Source organism: Semicossyphus pulcher, unplaced genomic scaffold, assembly GCF_022749685.1.
Source record: "Semicossyphus pulcher isolate SPU_LCO1_2020_fin unplaced genomic scaffold, fSemPul1.0.p SCAF_13, whole genome shotgun sequence".
Taxonomy (NCBI): Eukaryota; Metazoa; Chordata; class Actinopteri; order Labriformes; family Labridae; genus Semicossyphus; species Semicossyphus pulcher.
In genome coordinates this window covers 16,197,791-16,219,734 of record NW_027211637.1, presented here as the reverse complement: position 1 = coordinate 16,219,734, position 21,944 = coordinate 16,197,791, and the positions used below count along the sequence as shown (strand labels likewise).

General features: G+C 43.7%; 2 protein-coding genes across 4 annotated transcripts; one reads left to right on the top strand and one right to left on the bottom strand.

Moving 5' to 3' along the window:
- The first annotated feature begins 875 nt into the window (after positions 1-875).
- Positions 876-7,985, top strand: LOC138589269 (myosin light polypeptide 6). Of its 3 annotated transcripts, XM_069659478.1 has the most exons (7): positions 2,374-2,454; positions 2,863-2,890; positions 5,128-5,271; positions 5,404-5,577; positions 5,890-5,967; positions 6,370-6,404; positions 7,438-7,985. In XM_069659478.1, exons 1-6 carry the CDS (start codon positions 2,452-2,454, stop codon positions 6,396-6,398), a joined length of 456 nt encoding a protein of 151 aa, XP_069515579.1. In that variant the 5' UTR covers positions 2,374-2,451; the 3' UTR covers positions 6,399-6,404; positions 7,438-7,985. The 3 variants fall into 3 exon arrangements, with proteins under 3 accessions (XP_069515578.1, XP_069515577.1, XP_069515579.1); XM_069659477.1 differs by lacking the exons at positions 2,374-2,454; positions 2,863-2,890; positions 6,370-6,404 and adding exons at positions 876-1,052; positions 3,085-3,112; XM_069659476.1 differs by lacking the exons at positions 2,374-2,454; positions 6,370-6,404 and adding an exon at positions 876-1,052.
- Positions 7,986-11,140: 3,155 nt separating this feature from the next.
- On the bottom strand, positions 11,141-17,896 carry c1ql4a (complement component 1, q subcomponent-like 4). Its single transcript, XM_069660422.1, has 2 exons — positions 17,345-17,896; positions 11,141-11,413 (listed from the first exon to the last, which is right to left on the bottom strand). Exons 1-2 carry the CDS (start codon positions 17,888-17,890, stop codon positions 11,234-11,236), a joined length of 726 nt encoding a protein of 241 aa, XP_069516523.1. The 5' UTR covers positions 17,891-17,896; the 3' UTR covers positions 11,141-11,233.
- Between the last annotated feature and the right edge of the window lie 4,048 nt (positions 17,897-21,944).

Here is a 21,944-nt window from a genome sequence, read left to right as displayed (position 1 = left end):
TTTGTGTCAAATTCTTTGAAACTGACACCACATGATTGTCTTGCAATATATCAATTATCACAGAATCGCTGTATCGTGATGTTGTCGTTATTGTGGGCCATGTATCGTGTATTGTATCACGAGTTACCCTGCAATTCCCACCCCTACTTCAGGCTATATGTTCTGTATAAATCATAGACATTCAATCTCAGCCATTTAAAGAGCAAAACATTTCCTAGAGTCCAAATTTTGTTAAAATCGTTTTGCACTGTTTCACTCCTTTTACATACCTCCGCTCTAAAGAATGTAGCATCAGTGTCAGCAACTCTGTCGGAGGGAGAGATTATCTGGGGAGCAGAGAAAAAGAGAGCATGTAAATATGCTAGAACATCCTATTTTTAGCTGCATGATGGGTATTAATGAGTCACAGTATTTCTAACACCACTTCTACCTCTACAGAAAAATAAGATGCTGTCATTCAGGCTAAAATCTGTGTATCGAGCTTGACACAGAAGCCCTTCACGTTGCTGCTACACTTACACTAATTTACGACCCAGATAAAAGCACGTGCTCAGAGTCATACAGGAGGATCCTGGTTCTTTCCATCTATATCCATCCCCCTCTTTGTTCTACACTCCAACTTTCATCTCTTTTACTCCTACGCTTTGTTTCACAACCTCACTCACAAGCTATCCCTTACTCCACCTCTGCCTCATCCACCTGCCAGTCCCCGAGCATCATCATCAGCATCATCATCACCCCACCCCTCCCCATCCCTTCAGAGGACCGGCATAGCTGACACACTTTACTTCATAGCTTGATATCCTCTCTCAGGAGCCTCAGTGCTAGCTGGTGCAGAGATCTGACATTGAGTTTTGCTTTCTGGGATGACGGGAATGGCTCCTAAAAGAGAACCCTCCATTAAGAAGTCTCCTTCACCGACGTCTCAACCCAGACTGGGTCCTCCGTACCCCTGCCTCCCTGCTTCTCCTGCAGCTCCCAAACCGGCTCTGGAGCAGAAACCAAGGATGCTGCGTCCCTCTGATGCACCATTTGACCCCAGCACTTTGGAGGTGAGTGAAGTTACTACAGTAGACTTTTTAAGACAAAGCTAATGTGGAGCATTCATAAATTAGGACTATATTTATAAATCGTGTCTTATTAATCTTAATCATTTAGTGTTTTGTAATCTCATCCAGAGAGAAATACACAACAGTAACTTGTTGTCAGGTGTCAAATAGTTCCTCTCTTTGATTTTGATGCAAATAAACAGACAAAGCTGTCAGCAGGGATCTGTTGCAAGACTGAATCTAAGCTAAGCAAAGAAATAGGGCACTGAGAGTGAGGCTGTCAGTCAGCCAGTGGCCTCCTTAGGGAGAAAGAAGCTGTTTCCTGCCACAGTATGTGCTAGTATGAACAGCTTGTTCCTTGCAATTATTACAAGTAGCAAAATAACCAAACTAAAACTTTAAGTAAAAACCTAAAATCCATACTGATGCCCACATTAGTCTTTGTTTTATGTACTTTACAGCGCTTTAGCTTTGTTTCCATCTTCATGTGCAGTAAGTGTCACACTGTGTGTTCTGCATGATTTTATGTAGCAAGTCTGTCCCATTTAGCCTGTGGAGGTATATGTGGGCCATGGCTTCTGGCAGCCCAGACATGACAGGAGGCCAGAGCTCCTGCTGGGCAACAACATCACTTTAGCCAGGCTTTTAAGAGATGTGGAATCAGTCCATGATCTCATGGCAGACCCAAAGTAATCCATCTTTCCTGCATGGCCAGACACTCACATCCTAAAGGAAAAGCCTAAAAATAAACTGTAATTGTGCATTCATTTACCTGCATGATGGGGTCAAAGTCATCAAAATCAACACTCGCCACAAAGAGACAATCTCCCTTTGAACAATCCAACAAAGTTAATCTAAATGAGCAACAACCCCTAGGCATCAGCATTGAGTACATTGACTCAATTTGTGAGGTAAAACCAGACTGTTTAAAAATAAGATAAAGATCTCCACTGAACAATTTAATAATAAAATTATTCTGCTCGTATGGGCAAAGCTACACCTGGGATGGGGATTGTAAGTATGTGAAGTCGGCTATGTGAGGTATACTGGCCAGAGTAAGTGACTTGAGCCTTCTTACCTTTGTTCTGTTGAGGCTTAGCTTTAACTTTACCCCTGAAGTTACTTATTCCATGTCGCCTCAGTGATAAAATGTGTAGTTAAACAAGTTTTAAGGGATAAAAACTCTTGTAGGTCTACAGTAAATAACACAAACCATACCTAGATTTACATTGCTATATAAGGAGAGTAGCTGTTCGGCCTACCACCATGCTGCTAGGACGTCGTGCGTGCTGTACGTCATGACGCACCGCTGGTAGGATTGGTTTTGTCACCCTGCCCTTCCTGCGAGCCGTCACACATTCTTTGGTTTGCCGACGCCTCGGACACACCTCAGCGAACAGCCATGGTGGGTCTTTTTTTACTTGTTCCACTCGATTCAACCAGCTTCTTGTTCCATCGTTTAGATAATTGGCTTATTGTTTCAAGACAATGGGTTAGCATATTAATCAAAATGAGTCTGAATGCACGAATTGGCTCGCTTGTCGCTATTAGCGGAAGTTGAACTTTTGAGATGCTAACATTAGCTTACACGGTAGATAAAGTTAACAATATAACGATAACGTAATCTATGTCAGTAATATATCTGCGAGTACATAAATCATTGTTGAATGTGTTGTAGTCAGAGAATAGCTGGTTTGAGTAAATCTAGCTAACTGAAAAATATGTTCAAAAGCCCTACACAGCAACCCAAGCTAGCTTTGCGCTGCGCTGCAGAAGAAACCATTTTCATGTCGCCTAATTTCTCTTTGAACAGTCTGACTTCTCGGAAGATCAAATTATGGGTGAGTTTTGATTTTGTGATGTTACTTTTGCACGCTTTCATTCTTGCTTTGTTCAGATGACACTTTGCCCTGTAGCTTCATATCATCCTGCTCTGTACCCGCCTGTCACGGTAGTCGTGGTTTAAGGCTACTTTTCCTTCTTTATTTCCGCACTGTTTCACCACTTTCCACTTGCAACTGCTTGTCCTTTCCAGATTGAATTTAACCTGGATCAGATTCATGGTAAGTCAGTGAAGGGGGACCGCCTGAGCACAACACTGATGGCTATCTCGAAGTGTTTAGGGTGTGATCTGCATGTTGTTTTTTGGATAAACGAAGTCTGTTTAATATGTGAATGATAGTCGCTTTGCACTGTTGATTGGTACGTCAAAATCCGTCATATTTTGCATATAACGTTATATAATACTTACCAGCTTTGATCGTGTGTTGCAGTGTTTTGTCTGTGGTCAGCCATGCATTAGCACCACTTATAAATCCAAACATAGTCAAGCTTGTATCCGTACTCATAAGTCGTGTAGTCATACCTGGTTTTGTCAGTTTACCATAAACTTTGCTTGTTATCTTCCAAGCGGATCATCTCCATGAGTGTGTCCTTTTTTGGTGCTGGATACAGCGGTGGCTGTGTTTTGTCCTCGGGCTGGTTTGTTTAATCACCGTCGACATAATAGGCCATAGCTACTCTCATTCTCCTCCTACTTTCCTCCACTCCTCTAATACCAAATATGGTGTTGGGAAAAGTGCTCACACGCCAGAAGGGAAGAGGCACATTCCTCAGAACAGGAAAAACTCAACAACAGTGGCTGAACTTTTTTAGGGAATAGCTTGTCTCACAACATTAGGCCCAGACTTCTGCCCGGATATTGTGTAATCCAGCTGCATGTCTCCAGGATTGCTTGATGTTAGCTTATCTTTAAGTTTGGTTGTTTAGCCCAACAACAATGGCTGATTTTAGATCAAAGCTACATTAATCAACCTTGTAATCAATTCTGTCAGACAGACAAGATTGCATCGTTGCTGACGGTTGATGAAGTCTGGGTAATCCCACTTTAAAAGAACTGCTAAAGTAAATACTCACTACATTGTTGTGAGTATCTTTTGGAAGGCTCGGGGAGCTTGTGTTTTCTTATTGACTTTTTAATGATGTTAAATATTCATTTGAAAGTGGAGTTGGCAAACAGGGTGTCTTTATAACGCTTTATAACATGTTGGAAAGAATATTTTCCAAGCAAACTACAAGGCTACTGTGGCTGTATCTGGTTAAAGTAATAACTAAAATAGTGTGAGCTACTGACATTACTCTTGAAATGAGTGACAGGTTATTACAGATGACTGACATTAACTGAAACCCAAGAGTTGCATAACAGGATGTTTCTTTCTTTCTTCTTTAATTGAATGCATTTTGTTGGTTAGATATTTTTTGCATGTGATAAATGAAGGCCACTTTAGATAGTTTGAATATGACTGACAAATATACACCCCTTACTGTATTTAAGGGGTAAACATACATAATCCGTATCTGTTTGTTTGTTCTTGGGCCTTATTTTAGCTGTGAAATACATGCTTAAAAGTACATTTAAAATTTCCTGTAATTCAAACGTATTTAGAGACTAATTCCTAAAGTGTTTGCATTTACAAATTGCAGCAATGATGACAAAGCAGGTGATGTTGCTTTGGTGATGTTGCGCTACCTCTTTGTTGATGTGTAGTGAAGAAGTCACAGACTGACTAGACGGCACACACTTTCAGTATTTGCTCAATTGAGGAAGTTAGAGGTGTGTTTGTCAACCAACAGAGAACAGAGCAAGCTGATTTTTAGGTCTTTCAAATAGAAAATAATAATGACGCCTTCTTGCCAGCTCATCATGAGTTTGGGGTTGCCATTAGAGGTTTACCATTTATAAGTACATCTATTAACCTGGGGAGACTAGCTCGACTAACTTGCCAAGAGTGGCATTTGAAACATATTCTTGTAATTCAGTGCGGTGCTGTGTGACCTGCCTTCTCACAACCCTACCAGCAGAAACCAGATGGTTCAGTTCAAACACTTGTCATGGTCTCCGCGTTCTCTCGTCTGCTTTTTCTCATTTACTTCACAATCTGTAGCTTTTCTGTCTAAATCTATTTTCTCCTCACTTCTGATCTCATTCCATCCTTCTATCCATGCCTGATAATCTCTAATACGATTCTTTATATTCCTTCTCTAATTTCCTGTGTGTGTGTGTGTATGTATCCTGCAGAGTTTAAGGAGGCTTTCCTGCTCTTCGACCGGACAGGAGAGGGAAGGATTAGCTACAGCCAGTGTGGGGATGTCATGCGGGCCCTGGGACAGAACCCTGTCAACGCTGAGGTGCTTAAGGTCCTGATGAACCCCAAGGCCGAGGGTGAGAGGACAAAACTAAACTTAATAGGAGTTAAATATCTTTAATGTGCAGAATTTATTGTGACTGCTGAAAAAACAAAATTCTGAGGATTGCCCTGTTTTTTAATTTCTTTTGTTCTTATTTTTTTTGCAGAGATGAACATCAAGATGCTCGACTTTGAGCAGTTCCTGCCCATGTTCCAGACCATCGCTAAGAATAAAGATCAAGGCTCCATGGAGGATTTTGTGGAGGGACTGCGTGTCTTTGATAAAGAGGGCAACGGCACAGTTATGGGAGCAGAGCTTCGTCACGTCCTCACAACGCTAGGCAAGTTGCATTTCATCACCCTTGAATAGATATGTGCTTAGAAAGACTATTTAGGGTTCTTTAATGTACACGGTTTCCATTTTTTCACTTCCCATAAAATACTCTAAATGTAATTTTAAAGTAAATGAAAAATAGGTAGGACATCATAAGGTATGCAATTGTATTTTTAATATATTCATTATTTTTTACTTTTATTTTACTTTATTGTTAATTTTTCTAAAAGCATTAAACCTTTTGCTGTCCCATTTAATTAGAAATCTTGGTAACAACAGCAACATAATATCAAAAAATGTGTCTGTGTTCCATTCTCAGGTGAGAAAATGACAGAGGAGGAAGTGGAGACGCTCTTGGCGGGACATGAAGATGCAAACGGCTGCATCAATTATGAAGGTAAAAGCATTAACACAATGGAATATATGCTGTCATCAGGCTGATGGTGTGTGAAACCATGCTGCTGCTTTGGATCTGCAAGCTATTCAATGTAACTGCCGTACTCAGTCTTTGCAGAGTGTTGATGAACCCTTGTTTCGTGCTTTACACTGTAAGTGTGCTGTGTTGACGTGTGAAATATTGTGTGATTGCCAAGAGAAGCTGTCACAAATGATCGTCTTTCTATAAATCACTACAATCAAAGGGTGATCATTCGAAGCACCTTTAACTACTTCACTACAGTAATGCTTGATTTTGTCTGTTGATGAGGTGGGTCTACTTACATGTGCTCTATTATGCGTCGTCGTGGCAATGTGTAAATGTCAACCTGCTCACAGTGTGTTAACTGTTCTTCCTCCACAGCTTTTGTCCGCCACATCATGTCAGGCTGAGGGCCGGTACGGGCGTTTGGTATACCATGAGATGGCACCTCCAGGCTTTCCTGCATTTCAGTTTTTAAATAATCCTTCCCCATTAGGCCACCCTAACACTAATCAGCTGTAGTCGTCCTCTTTACTGCGGCAAACAAAACTAAGATGCTTTTGCAAAGTAGATTTGACCCATTAGGTGCCTGCGGGAAAGCCTGGTGGTCCCTCTCATCTTCAGTCCTGAGGCTTTGACCCATGTGTAGCCTCCTGCTGTTCTCTCTCTCTCTCCTGCAGCCCTCTGTCTTGGCCCCTGGCTGCAGCATGCCCCTCTGCATGTGTCTGGGACTCCCCTCAGTTTAGAAGGGGATAAGGTGGACACACACGGAAGTGACTGGTCTCATTCAGGGAAAGTCTGGTGGCTGTCGAGTTATTCGACGTCACAAGACAGCTCTTCTAATCTCATTTGCATGTCATTGGTGCGATTTAAATATACTTCTTCCTCTGTTGGTGGTAGAGGTGCTGCTCTTTGCACAGGCTGATAAAATAGACTGTAACACAGTAGCCATGTCTGTCATTTGGAGAATTGCCACCAGCTTTGGGAGAGTGGACCAGTCCCTTTTTCTACTAACCAGAGAATTACAATGCGTTGCTCTTGTGCTGATTGTTTTCTCCTCTGTACTGACGGAAACTGAATTTTTAGCTGGCCGCTATCTGACTGGACTGTAGCTCCCTTGATCTTCTCCCCTTTTTCCTGCTTCTCAACTAGAGGAAGGCAAACAGCGAAGATGGCTTCTCTAACCAGCTCTTCTTGGATCATAGACATGGCCAGACGCTTCGGCTTTATAGGAGATAGAGATGATTACTCACCTCTTTCTCTCATTTACCCTTTTCAACTCCCTCTTTCCTCTGGGGAACCTGCCTTCAAATGCAGCATCTCCCACCCAGGCTCATCAAAGCTGGATGAGGAGGAGGCCTTTGGGCCACATGCTGTAGTTGGAGGGGCTCTCTGCTGAGATCTCGACCACAAGTCTGACGATTTCTCTCTCTTCTCTCTCCCTCACAGAGCTGGTCAGGATGGTCATGAACGGGTGAAGACGAAGAGCTTCCAACTTCTTCTTTTTTTTTACCCTGTCACGTGTAACCTCTTTTTGCAGTTAGCTTCTACAGCCCCCCCTCTACCTTTTCCATGGATTAGTTCCACGTTTAATTTAAAAAGTGCCTTTACATTCCCTAGAGAAATACCACAAATGAACCCAGCTAGGTTCATAAACATATGTGACCAACTTGTATGCATTCAGGAGTCTTTGTGTTTGCGTTGTTTGCAATAACATTCCCAGATGCAGCACTTATGACCACATAAATTGATAATGATATACTGTAACTGTTGGATAGGAACCTTTAATATATAGATATGCTGTCAGCAACCTACTGTATCATTGGCTAAGACTTGCTTTGGCTGAGGGACATGTTCCTCTGATTCTGCAAGTAACTGGTGCATTCAGGGTCAGACTATCATGAAGTAGAAAGAGACATTTCAAATGGGTTCCCATGTTTTTAATCCTCCCCCACTTTTGTTGCTGCATTTAAATAAATATTTCCTCTAAGAACCTCTTTCTTGTTTTGAGTGGATTTCTTTGATTCACACTGAACTGAAATGTTTAGGTTTTGCACAAGCATTGATGTTTTTCCATCGACACAAGAGGGCAGTGTTGCTGCTGGAATCAGGTATAACAGAGTCACTTTCCTTTCAAAATATACTGTCTATAATATAAGAGGAATATTTGGATCTTCTCTTGATACCTGCGTAAAACAAATGTAGAATTTATTCATAACTATTTGCTCTTACAGGAAATTGTGAGCACCTGTTGGACGCGGCCGTCCAGAGAGACTTAACTCAAATATAAACCTAAATGTGTTTAATTTTAGATGTTTTGTGGCCATTCTAGAAATGTTAAGAGAAATCATTGTGCGACAAAGCACCAGGTTATGAGCAGCAGAAGGCTGTTTGGTGGCTTCCTGACCTTTTCTTCATTTTCTTCACAAGCAGCCACAACTATTCCCCCTCATTAGGTCCCACAGCCAGTGGAGTGTGGAGCTTATGTGTGTGGGGTAAGGTTCGGGAGGGTGTCATAGTCCACTGCTGAATAGGTTGTCCACTAATTACTCGGTGCGTGTGTGTATGTGTGGTCGATGGAAGTCAAGGCTATTGATTATTTTAATCCTCCTATTTGTGAGTCTGTGATCCTCGTGGCTCTGCATTCGACAGGGGAATCACTAATGGGCCTCAGCGCAGCCTGTCTCAGACCTCTCCCCGTCCAATTAACTTTCAACTGGAATCTGCCAGGAGGGAGAGCCGGGGGCTGGGCCCGGGCACGCCGCCGCTACATCCCTCTTTCTCCGCTCAGGAGCAACAGATTCACTAAATCCTTTAAGTCTAGAATGCCAACAGCTCTGTACTCCAATTAGACACTTTTCTTTTTGCCGATAATGTTAAGATTCTTTCTCTTTAACATGGAGATGATGTCTTCTTCTACCTGGTATAGGAACTGTTGAAGTATATCGGAAAATATAGAATTCATTTGCATTTTAAGTGTAGAAAATCACACACAGTGTAGCAACTTTTTATCCACTCACTGTGGTTGTGTGTCAAATAGTTTTTGCACTATCATTGGTCTGATAAAAGCACCTAGGGTTTCAAATATACGTGTTAATCAGTTCAAACCCTGTGTAGCAAAGTGTTGTTTACAGATTATGAGTTAACCTTAAGACAGTGAATGTATCGCGGAAACATTTCCTCTAAACAAACTAATAGCTGGCTGAAGGTTATGTTGGCTTATTAGCAAAAACAAAGAAAAACACCTAGAATAATAGATTGTACAGATTATTAGCACAAAGACAAATAAATAGCAATAATAAATCCTGTTTGGTTCCAAAAAGTGGATAGAAAATTGATCCTCATTTAATTTGATGAAGCAAGTAATTCATTTAATGGAGTTCCAAGAATCCAAATGTTAAAACTTTGGTTTCTTTCTTTATTTTATGTTTAATTAAATGTCTTTGGGTTTTTTAGCTGTTAGTCGGACATGACAAGGCATTTGAAGAAAGACACATTGCACTCTGGGAAATTGAGATGGAGATGGATTTGATTTTTTCGAGCACTGACATTGACAGGCTGTTGATTAACTGAGAAAATACTAATCATGTGGCTCAGCAATGAAAATATTCGTTAGTGTCAGCCCTATTGTGAATAATAAATATAGGAGGTGATTAAACTGGGTGTTTGAGTCTGTTAACTGGAGCACTCGATGTGTTCAAAGAGGCTGCTGGTCAGAGAGCGAGCACAACATGGCTTACATAAAATCACTGCAGCATTATCAATACATCCAGAGCGACGTACAGATATTATCTGAGGAAGATTTCACCAATTCCCTCAATGCATTTCTAGTTATTGGTTCCCTTTCCAACAAATTATCTCGGTTCAAAACCCTGATAAACAACGTCAAGCCTTATTGAACACCCAACCAATTTCGTCTGTTTGCACAATTGATCACTGTACTGTTACATTTAAAATGTATACATTGGCTGGATTTTGTAGATCCTGGGTGTATTATAAGCTGGGATCAATACGGCGGTATGAATGTTTGTGTCTTAGACAGTGTCTTAAGACATATTGGAAATCCATGTTGTTGCTGTGCTCGGCCACTGCTGATTCGATCTCTGATGTAAAGTCCACGCAGCCGTGTCATATATCCAATTGAGTCGCAGGCGGAGTGGTAACAAATTAAAACTGAGCTAACAAAACATGACGCAAAAACACAGACGAGGTAGGTATAGATATTTTAATAGCAATCTTCTACTCAACCTATTCAACATAGCAGATAGCCCGATCCAGGATTACTGTTTACATATGATGAGACTTGGACAGGGTTCTCAAAAATAAAGTACTAAGTCGGTATGGCAGTGTAATTACAGCAACATGTCTGTAATGTATCGTACAACCTTTAATGTAAATAAAACACCGCAGCTGTTACTTTCCACTGCCTCTTTATCTTACAGTATCTATACATCCACTCATACCGATATACCCAGACACACGCACACACATACAATATCGTCAATAATGCACTTGGCAATTGAAACTTCATCACACACAAGTGCCATCCGTAAAATGTGTCATATTTAGTTTAATCTCACTGTACGATATCCTGTCAGGTCAGGATGGAAACAGGAAGTAAGGGTTAAGCATCCGTGTTTATTCAGATGGCCTTATTTTAATCAAGACTGCCCCGATGCAGGGTGAATCACAGCAGGGCTGCTGTAATCCACTTGAGGGATTTTTTCTCTTCGTAATGATGAGTTGCTAAATATATGCAGGCCTTTGATCAGAGGTCACTGAAACCGCAGAGCAGAAATGTATGAGATAAATACTGTGTCGGTATACCGTAGGCGGACGTTCGCCTCAGCTCAGTCGTGTTGATTAATGGCGCCCTCACCACCATTATTGCATTAAAAAACAATTAGACTGATGGTGTTATATTCTAGTTCTCACAATGTCAGTTAATATGCAACACATTAAGGTATTTTAGATATTTCAGAGCCACAACGTGCAATTGTTTTGCCCACCTATACTGTACATATTCTGAATTTTGCACACAAAGGGCCAGTAAACGCCGTCGCTCATGACGATTGGCTCAAAATCACAAAACTCCACTTAATCCCTTTTATCTCTGATTTGCCGTCGATCCTTAATTCTGGAGTCTGGTGTGATTCCAGGATGTCTGTATGTGTGTGTGCATACGTACATGTGTGTAAATGTGTCTCATGTGTATATTACTGTCCATTCTTGGTAAGGACTGGACTCAGTCCGGGTAGATGAGGAAGCCGGAGAAGGTGCTGTACTTGTTTGTGTTCCCTCCGTGGACCTTCCCTCCGTCCAGCTGCACACACACCTCATCGCCCACGTCCAAATGCAGGATCACACTGTTGGAGGCGTAGTCGTAATTCTGATCAGCGTCCTGAGCGATGGCGCTGGCTCTTACCTGTCACCCACAGAGGACAAACGCATTGACAATTAGAACGTGGAGGAAACTGAACAAACACTTGCAAATGTCACAGCTACTTAGTCAAAAGCGGCAGGAGCTACTCAGCGCTTTCAAACTAAATCTCTGTTTTCACATCTTATTTTCCTCTGCGGACTGGTACATGATCAATTATTCACAACCTTTATATGAGACTCTCATGAGTGTGACATCACCTCCACATTCATTCTGGATTACCAGAAGGAATGGGACCGTGACCTGTGACCCCAGAGGTGGACTGAGAACACATCCACTCTGCCTCTTATTGATCAGCTGGGAAATGGGGGGGGGGGGTCAGGGAAAAGGGCCGAGGATGGAGATCTGATTGGGTTGTGGAGATAAGCAGACTCACCGGGGACAACAGGTCGTCTATGGGGAAACTAGCGCGGCCGAGAAACAGCATCGCTATCCACACCGGCTATTGACCTGTTGCTTATGATCCCGGCCCAGCTCGATATGCATGATATTGAGTGGCTATGCCGCAGCCAGACAGTTTCGCATTTGCATGCTGTGTGTGAGTTTGCTCTTATTGACCCAGCGGCAGTGGATCTTTACTTGTTTGTTAACACATTTAATTGGGTTTACTCATTGTGGACATTTAAATACACATGCCAGGATGAGGGTTACAGTTGGAGAGGGAACAAGACTTCTCTATTATCACTTTTAATCTAACATATCGAGCGCAAACGGCTGCATTATAACATGTTTTTTTGAATTGGCACAGCATGTTAGGAGCTTAGATTAAATACTTGTCTTGTAAAAAATCTTAAGGCCCAGATTCAAAGTCAGATTCTAATCTAAATATTGCAAAAATGGCCCCACTGCTAAGAACGAATGCCAAACAATAGACAGATAGATACTTTAGCAAAGGTAAAAAGAAGAAAGTGACGTGCATAAACTGTTGCATTTCTAAAAACCTCCTAAGTCGGTCGTATCAATAATTCCCGGTAGCCGCTCCAATCATCAGACATATGTCAGCCATCAGTGGCCTTGTGTCTGCCTCGGTGTCCATCTACGGTGGGAGCACTCAATCCGTGTCAGCAGCCAGACAAGCCACGCGCATCTCCATGACAGCCACCGAATATGATCTGCAACTCAACTACCATCATGTCATCCCCATCACTGCGACCCCTTTCTCCCCAACGAGCATGCATCAATTTGAAAACCGTCAATCCCCTGGCAAGAGAGCCGGAATTACTGTAACTGAAAAAATATGCTTCCTGCACCCATTCCTCTGCTCTTTGTCCACCATGTATCGACCCTGGACTTGTGTGCAATCTCCGTATTTCTCCTCTTAAATGAGATGTGGGCCATGGATGCTGCATCCAACATGTTGGTGACCAGTGAAAAGCCTGTCCCTGTCCTCTCCACACCAGATTGATTAAGGGAGCAGAGAGATAGATGTCCTGAGGCTTTGCAGCTCGAACGACAGTAAAACCCAGCATTGCTATTGTTACTCTCCTGCAACATCCACAGGTTTGTGTTTTATACAGCTATATCTCTCACTGCAGAAGGGTGCAGCTTTGCTCATTTGAATGTAGGATAAGTGTGCACTGTAAAACACATTATGTTGGAAAAGTTGAACAAACAGAATTTAAAAAATAGACTCAGCGGAGGATTTTAATCGATGATCAAACCCATACAATTATTTTTTAAGTTTAGGCTCCCTTGTGTTGCCCAGGCTGCCCAATTAGTCTAATGAAACATAATCTAGCCTTTGTTAGGCCCTCATAAGACCATCTCTCAAATAACGACACCAATCCATTGTCATCTGTAAAGGTTATATTGTTGCTCTGCTTGACATGTGTAGTGACAGCCAATATCACATTTGCATCTTTGGCTGCAGCTGACAGCGATGCTGTTGTTGTGACTTCCTATCGACACCGGGCATATGTCATCCTGCTCATTATTTCGGCCAAGCAGTGGAACAGAGGGAGATGTAGGGAGATGTTTAACCCCCCCCGTTCAGGCCTCTGCAGATCTCATGACTTAATGCATGGAAGTGCAAGCTGAATTATATTACGTCACTCAGCGTGGAGATTGTTTTGCCAATATATGATATATGAATTGGTGCTTCAGCTTATGTCCCTGTGCGTGAAGGAATAATGCAGCCATCCATTAATGCAGACACGAGACTGAGAGGCATGAGGGGAGCCGGGGTGGGATTAAGACGGGAAGCCGATGGAGGAGATGGATACGGCTGGAGGACAGAGACTGATCCGTGTGAACCAGGCAGCACACTGAGCTGATCCTGGAGCTGGAAGGGTTGTGAGCCGTGAGGCAAAGGGGGCCTCCAGGGTTTGCCCGTGGCAATCTCTGTCTCTGCCTAGCCCTTTCATTATAGGGCCTCCAGTAAACACGCCTGGGAGCAGAGGGGGCCACAGGCGAGGTGGTGGGAGAGGGGAGGGAGGAGCGGTGGCGGGGAGCAGCTGCGGTGTCATTCTCTATACAAGTGGAGCCGCAGCGCCAAAGACAGACGAGGATGGACAAAAAGAAGGGAGAGGGAGGAAAAAACAAAAACAAGGGCCCTGAGGGTTGACGAAAGGGGGAAGGGGGGGGGCCTAGAGTAACAGACTGATCAAGCGAGGCTATTTTGTGAGGCCGGGGAGATGTGGGTATATGAAGTCTTGTTTTTATCTGTGGTGCTGTGCTCCACTGGTAATAAAAGTGACAGGATTCATTCACTGTGATATACTGACCTCTTAGAGCGGAGACAATAGAAAAGTAGCTGTTAAACTTACCTAAGGGACTCCAGCACATGGCAGGAGGGCTGGGGGACGGGGTGGTGGGGAAGATGTTGTGGAAATAGAATATTTATTGAATAGGCTTTCCCCTCTCCTCTGGGAGCCCGGGGATTACATGGCGACAAGCGGCTGTGGCATTGAAGCGTACCTTCGATTGCTATTACCTGCCACTCGGTATTCCAGTGTGTAATCTCTAACTGAATGCCAACAGTATGAAAGGGAGCGACTTCCTTTAATTACTCTTTCTTTAGAGGCAGTTGGGATGTTTTATTTAGAGCTCTACTAAAAAGACAACACCTGACATGTCGTCATGAACACATGTCGCTCTGAGGCTAATTATTTCACCACATCTACGTCTCTGTTCTGGGAGAGTTAAATCAGGTAGCGGTCATCAGGTCATTACAGCAGGTGATGACATTTTAACACGTGTGTGAAATAACTTGACCTTCAACGTGGCTATAAAAAAAGTCTGTGACGGGTTAATGCAATGAGTGGTGCATTGTGGGAATAAGTCGGTGAACAGATCACATGTGGATTAATGAGGGGACAGAGGGAAGTCCTGTAGAGACAGGCGTATGAAGTAATAAAAGCATGCCTGCACTAGCATTTGATACATGATGGAATATGTGCTAGCATTAGCACATCTTGTGCCCAATAAGAAGTGCATATCTAAAGCTAGATTCAATGATAACACAATAATAGATCCATCATCTGCAAAGAGTTCCCAAATAGGGTGTAACAGTGTTGAGCAAACGTTCATGCCCATCATGCATCGTGATTGTACTGTAAGTCAATTACAGACAGGTAGGAGCGACTGAAGTGTGACCCCCTCCTTCAATCACAAATCCCCCAGCCTCTGAAGCTCTGTCATGCTGCAATGATTCGTGAAAGTTAGATTGAGGTGTGAGCAGGTGGGCTTTACAGAGCGGGGTGTTAGTGGAGGTAATAGGTATCGGATCTTATAGGAATCCCATGGAAGCCCTGCTACAGTCAGCACATCCTCCTGAGATCCATCGCATCACAGCGCTCTCATGTCACACTGCAGCAGAGTACAGTGTGCCTGTTTTAACACCAGTAGCAAAGACACATTAGAGTCCAGCATTAATTAATGTGCTGCTTTCACACAGTCTCTACCTGTAATTGGTGCACTGAGCAAGTTTCTAAACAAGTTTTCTCTCTTTTTCTTCCCGGCCTTGATCACTTGTCAAGCCGAGACATGTCGAGTGGGTGTCCATTGGTCATCGCGCCCCGATCTCATCCTGGCCTTCACCAGCAGCCTCCCCGATGCCTCGTCTACCAGCCCACTGTCTCCACGACTCCATTAAGTCATCTATCTTCCTCTGCTCCACCCCTGATCTTCACATCAACTCACTTGTCTTGTTTTTCTCGCCCTCTCACTGTCTCCGAGCGGACGTCTCAGCATGTCCCTGTCATGTCGAGTCTCCTGCTTTTCATTCATTCTCGCTCAATCTGTCTGAGCCCTGGATCTGTTGGAGTGGCTGCCTAACAAACCCAAGGTTATAAATGACCTCATCTGTTTAGGTGTAAAAGTTACAACGCTATCGGAAAGAGAAATTTGTGGCGTTTCTTCTTTTTATGTTTGTTTGTTTGGATTAATAAAAACCCAGAGGGCCGACAAAATATCCAATAAAGCCGCAGCACCTACGGCGATGGCAAAGCAGGCCGTTTGATTCTACAGTCAGTAATGCAACCTTTCGGTCACACTGCCCATTTAGTAAACCCTCACCACTGACTGACAGGCAGAGTACCCGTCTGCCTCAGGGCTTCAGTAACTCCAAACATGATCAGGCATTCTGCAGCACCTCATTTGCACCCCGCTTTCATCTACCTGCAGCTCTGTTCGGGTGCATACCTGTTAGGTGAGGTCTCTATTTAACAGATATTTAAGAGGCAGCCTGACAGGTACCAAACGGACCCGGGTGATGTTAAATGATTGAGCTGAGTGAAAAGATAATTAATGGTGAATCAATGGACAAGCTGGGGAGGGGTGAGGAGTGGAAAGTATGGCGGGGGTTCAGGGATCTAATCTGAGGTGTATAAATGATTCAGCAGGCTAAGATGACTTGAATGACAATATAGGACACAGGCAGGCGGCCTTAAACGCACCATCGCTTCTGTGGTCAAAAGCATATAAAATCATTATTTTTAACACCAAATCAAGTTTAAATCAACCTTATTAGTATCTGTGGTAATGAGCCAAACAGTATATGTGTCTGAGCAGGCCTTGGTTCACCTCAGGTCTGGAGAGAGAGAGGGAGGTCTGATGTGAGACGATTTGCATTTGAAGTCCTTGATGAATGAATGAATGAATGTAAAAAGCAACTTGCAGAATGTTTCCTGAATTTGGAGTCCTCCGATGAAATCCGTGTGATTTATCCCACCTCTCCTTTCCTCCTCCCCCCCCCCCCCCCCCATCAGCCCCTCTGTCTTTAATTAGTGTCTGGGGAATGAGGGAGTGGATGAGTGGACTGTCAATTTTACATTCATTATTTATTTCGCTGAGGTGTAAACTGACTGGCCCACGTACTGACAGACATTTCTCCTGTGCTCTTTTGCACTTCTGTTTAGGCGATAATCAAGCTCTGTGTATGATACTTACTAATTAGACTGTTCCTTTTGGTGGCGGCGGCTGCATTCTGCCACTTGTCATTTAGCCGGAGTACATGTGGGAATGCAAATATCTGTGGCTGTGATTTGAGACTGTATAGCATGAATTCCTCTTAATGAGGAGAAAGATTTCTCTTTCATTCTTTGGCTGTTTGTAGGCGCCTGCCAAAGTGGAATGTGCTCTGAATGTGAAGAGCTCAATGTTACAGAGGTGAATGTGAGTCAATGGTAACGTGGGACGGTCAACAGTGGGAAAAAATCTGTTGCATGGTCGTGTGTGTGCATATATACAAACACATACATACAAAGCTACCATTATACACACACTGTCACGCACACAGGGGCGAAGCAAAACATGTCTTAGACCTGTGCATGCTCTGCGGCCCACTCCCCGAACCCTTCCAGCATCTTTTGGGCCCGACTCACATCAGGGCTCAGTTTACGTAGTCTTCCTTTTTCCCCCCATTCTGACGGCCCTGCACACACACACAAACGCACACATACACACACATTTACTAACCAGTCCGTTCTTCTTCAGGTCTGCCCACATGCTGGTCCCGTCGCCCCCTCTCATTAGAACGTGGTAGGTGAAGAAGTAGATGCCGGGCAGAGGACAGGTGAACTTGCCGGTGCTTGGCTCGTAGTAGTTTCCCACGTTGGTCACCACATCGTCAAATTTCAGTATCTCATTCCCCTCGTGCTGCTTGCGCAGCCCTGCGTAAAAGGCGATTTTGGGCGTGTAGAGCGAGGGAGAGTAGCCATCAGGACCTGGACCTGCGGGCCCCTGCGGCCCTGGTTTGCCTGGCTCTCCAGGGGGTCCTCGTGCTCCTTGAGGGCCAGGGATCCCTGGAGGCCCTCGAAGCCCAGACTTTAGCTTCTTCCCAGAGTAATCCTGGGGCGGCGGAGACACAGCTGTCAGCTCCTGGCCAGGCTGACCCGTGGCGTAGGGGTCACATACCATCCTGCAGCTTCCGAGCATTTCGTAATGGCTCCCTGCGTTCGCGGTGCTCCTCCCTTTGGTCGTGTGGACCAGCAGGGGAATAGCCACCAACAGAATCAGAACCATGGCCACACCTACAGCAGCTCCAATAACACGTTTCCTGCGGCTGAGCCGCGAGGCGGCCAGCGTCAGGAAGTCCTCTTCCCCCTTGGCTGGAATCGTGCCGGCCAGGTTGAAGCCGCTCAGAGAACCAGTACGTAAGAAAGATGAGGAAGGATTTAAGGGGGGAAACACTGGGCTAAGTATGAGAGATAATGTAAAATGGCAGACAGCCCGGAGGAAAACAACTGGTTGAGAGGCTCCTTCAGGAAGGATAAAGATGTCCAAGGGTTCAGAGACAAGTGATTTAAAAATCTGTGCTTAGTAAGATTAAACGTCTCACACCACAGTGTTTAAGTCAGATTCGTGGTGACCAAAGAGCATAATTTTGCTGAAGAAGGCTGGTTCACCTTTTTTGACTTCCCCCTCTTGTCCCCCAGATCAGTTTCAATTTCAGCACCAGACAGACACCATGACGTAAAGTAGGCTGAAAAAAAGGGACTGGTGCCACATTCAGCTCATTGAGGAGGGAGCGGAGGTACTGTCTGTTATTTCTTGGAGAATGATTTGCAGTTTGTTTCAAAGAGAAATCACCCCTACAAAGCAGCAGGATGTCACTTCATGTGGAAGTCTCACTTAATGCCATGACTACAAATGACAAAAGAAAGTAACAGATCACAGATCTTCTCCTGACACAGTTCCCACTCTCATCCTGTTTCCACTGTCCACATTAAACCGAGGCAGGTTAAGGTAACCTGTCACGCTGGCTGTGTTTCTGACAGATCCCTCCTCTATATCTGCTATATCTGCATCTGGAAATATCAGCAAAAAGAGCAAAAACACTCAATGACCTTATTTACCACAGTTATATATTTAACTGTAATTTACCAGCTTTAATTCAACAGTTGAAAATAAGATAATAATATCAATATCAAAAGTATAATTTTCTAAAATAAAAATGTACATTTTTATTTATAAACAAGTCAACTGTGTAAATTGTTTTAAAGCTGTTGCGTCCCAATAACATAAAATTAGTGAGCATCCACAGCGCCATATTACATTTAAAACAAGAAAAAGACAAAGAAAAACTCACCATCTGCTCTTTATAATCCAAAAATATCCCTGCAGGTTAAAATACTGTGAGCATCACTTCCGTCCGCGTCCCACCAAAATGATTTAAGGACTTTGGACCGCTGGAGTGCCAAACGGGGAGCCGGTTAGCCGACTGGCGCGCAGGAGATGCCGGGAAAGTGACGAGAGTTTCTTAATCAGCGCTTAATCCCCTCTCTTCTTTCCAGGTAGAAAAATGGAGAATTTAAAAGCCGCCAATTTCAGAGGAAGTGAAGCCCAGAAAAATACCTGCAAGAATACTTTTTGGGTCGGATCCAAATGAGGGATGCGCTGCTATCTGACGCTCCCATTCACAGTGGCTGTCCACTGTATGTCTTTACGCAGCGTTTGGTCCATGGGCAGTCCGAGTCACACCTGTTAGAGCTCTCTCTCTCTCTCTCCCTCTCTCTCTCTCTCTCTCCCTCTCGCTCTCTTTTACTCATCTATATCATGCTACAATTTTATTTTCCTCTTCATTGCCTAATAAAATCACACATCGTTATTTATGGATAAAGTAATTTATTGGCACCCTAAAGCCAGGACTAGCATCCACCCTCCAATTATATTTAATCACATTTTTAACTTTATTATACATTGTTGTTATTTGTGGGCCAAGATGAAACGGTAATTGTATTCCACTGTATACAGACTGATGAGATGTGAGCTACACCACCACGCTGCCTCCCATCTGCGTCTTGTTAGCCTGACATTCACCTGTTGTTAGAGGCAAAGTCTTTGCCAGAGAAATGTTTGATAAAATGTTGCGAAACGAAGGCAGATGTTTTCATCTTGCGTCTGCCGGGGAAGCGAGGACAGAGGAGGGTGACTAAGTAAAAGCTGCCTCAGCATGATGTGTGAGGAATGGAGAGGAGACACTAAATGTTCCCCAGACCATTGTCTGTGTGTGTGTGTGACTCGCATCCCACAGCTATAAAGCCTCATTAGTGAGACACCCTGCCCCACACATTGTGCTGCTCTTTTTCCCTTACCTCAACCCTCACACACAGACACATAGACAGCCTGCGCTCTGCGTACACACACACATGTACACACATGAGCGTATGCAGGTATTTAGAAAGAGTTTGTGCACCATTAGTAATGATGCGCTTTGTTTTGTGTTGTATAACATTTTGTCATTGTTGCAAAGGCTGCTGGGAAAAAATGTGATCCATGTGGGCTTAAAGATTACAGTCACATTCTCTTTCTATATCAGAAACATCTTCAGCTCATATTTCCTCTGCGTCTTGTGTCACCTGTCTGACAGGCACAAGCGCAAATCTGCGTCTTTAAACTTTAATGGCAGAAAGGGGGATAGGTCTACATGCACTATTGATGACTCCCTTTTCATCAACCACATACCTCCTCGACCTCTCCCTCCTCACATCTGATGACCACTGTCTGGAAATGTTAGGGATCACCCCGCCTGATCCCCCTCCAGACGTGGAGAGGCGGAGACTTTTAAGGTGCTTTTGCAGGGATGGGTTGGATTTAGTGGGAAATTGAGGTGGCGCGCGCGGGATGTTGGATGATATTTTCCACCATTGGGGAATGCTGGTGTAGGCTGAGCGGCCCAGGGACGAGTTAAACGCTGTGTCAGTCCCAGTTTGCGGGTCAGTCAGTCTGGCCTGTTAGAACAGTGCTCAGAGGTCCTGAGCAGCAGCATGAGGTAGCTAATCATTGCCAACAGTCAGAGGCAATATGCTCAGGATTGGATTTTTAAAGCCTGTTAAAATATTACTGAGGTGATTAATATTGAAATATGCGCATGTCCTCAGCTGTCTGTCTCCCTCTCTCTCTCTATTCCCTTCTTCATTTGCTCCCTTTAGCGTTCACACTAACCTGAAATATCAACATTATTATAATGAAGTGTGTCCTTTCTTACTCCATGCGACTGCTCTATCATGTCACCCACCCTGATAGAATAAAAAGGCCATAGGAAAATCAGTGGGCTGTTTGAGTTATTAGTTTGTTTAATAATTAATTTCATATATTATGCTACACCGAGAATAAATCTGTCTTTGTGCACACGCCTGCATAATTCCGGCTCTGCATTTTCTCTCCTCTCTTCTGTGTAAACAAGAGGAACTTATTTATTGCTACATAACTCGTGTTATATTTCTCTTCTGTTATAGCTGCTATGTCCACTAACTCTTCAGCTCAGCCAGACACGGCAACATTTAAATAACTGCATACTTGTGTTTTTAACTTGTGAAATTCATGGCACAAAACACGCCACATTTCCTGAGCGGTAAGAAATGGAGCAATCACAGCTCTGTCAGTGCTATAGTGATATATATATGTGACATATTGTGTTTTGATTTGAGATGGTCTCACTGTAACACAGAAGACACCAGCGCTGGGAGTGTGACCAACACATACTGAGCATCAGCTCTGAGGGATGATGACATATCGTCCCCCAAGAGGCACGCAGCTGCCTGGAGGGCCGACGATCCCCCTGGGGACCGCCGCTCACGTCTTCCACAGTTACCGCTGACAGCAATCCAACCATCAAGCTCCCGTTCTTTAACATGTAGATTACTGTCTCTGTAAATCAATTTGGAGGTCGTTAGGGATGTAAGGAGGTGATTTGGGGGCATGTTTTAAAGCAGGAAATTGGATTTACAGTCATGTCTTTAAATTAAGAGTAAAATGTGAATGAAAATCTGATGACTGTATTTGGTTTGACCCTTGAAAATAAAGCCGCTGTGGGATAAATCATGAGGTTAAAAGAGAAATAAATAGAGCTCTTGCATCATAGCAAATATGTCCAATTTTAAAGGTGAGATCATTCAAATATAAAGTGTGGTTTGTTCGTTCACACCCACTACACTATGCATAAAACCCTTCTGCATTCAGACATCATGTTCCCCCTCACTTACCGTCTGAGCATGTGTGTTTACTGTACAATAAGTGCAGATTTGTAGGCAGAGTGCACAGTTGTGGATGGGTCTACATCCTGGTGCTGCGCTGT

What these genes read in the sequence shown, in the direction of transcription:
- LOC138589269 (XM_069659477.1), top strand. Translation starts at nt 876, where the DNA reads ATGGCTCCTAAAAGAGAACCCTCCATTAAGAAGTCTCCTTCACCGACG. An exon ending in TTGACCCCAGCACTTTGGAG is followed by an intron (nt 1,053 to 3,084) that starts GTGAGTGAAGTT and finishes TGTCCTTTCCAG; the next exon opens with ATTGAATTTAACCTGGATCA. An exon ending in GATGAACCCCAAGGCCGAGG is followed by an intron (nt 5,272 to 5,403) that starts GTGAGAGGACAA and finishes TTTTTTTTGCAG; the next exon opens with AGATGAACATCAAGATGCTC.
- c1ql4a (XM_069660422.1), bottom strand. Translation starts at nt 17,890, where the DNA reads ATGGTTCTGATTCTGTTGGTGGCTATTCCCCTGCTGGTCCACACGACC. An exon ending in ACCTGAAGAAGAACGGACTG is followed by an intron (nt 11,414 to 17,344) that starts GTTAGTAAATGT and finishes TGTGGGTGACAG; the next exon opens with GTAAGAGCCAGCGCCATCGC.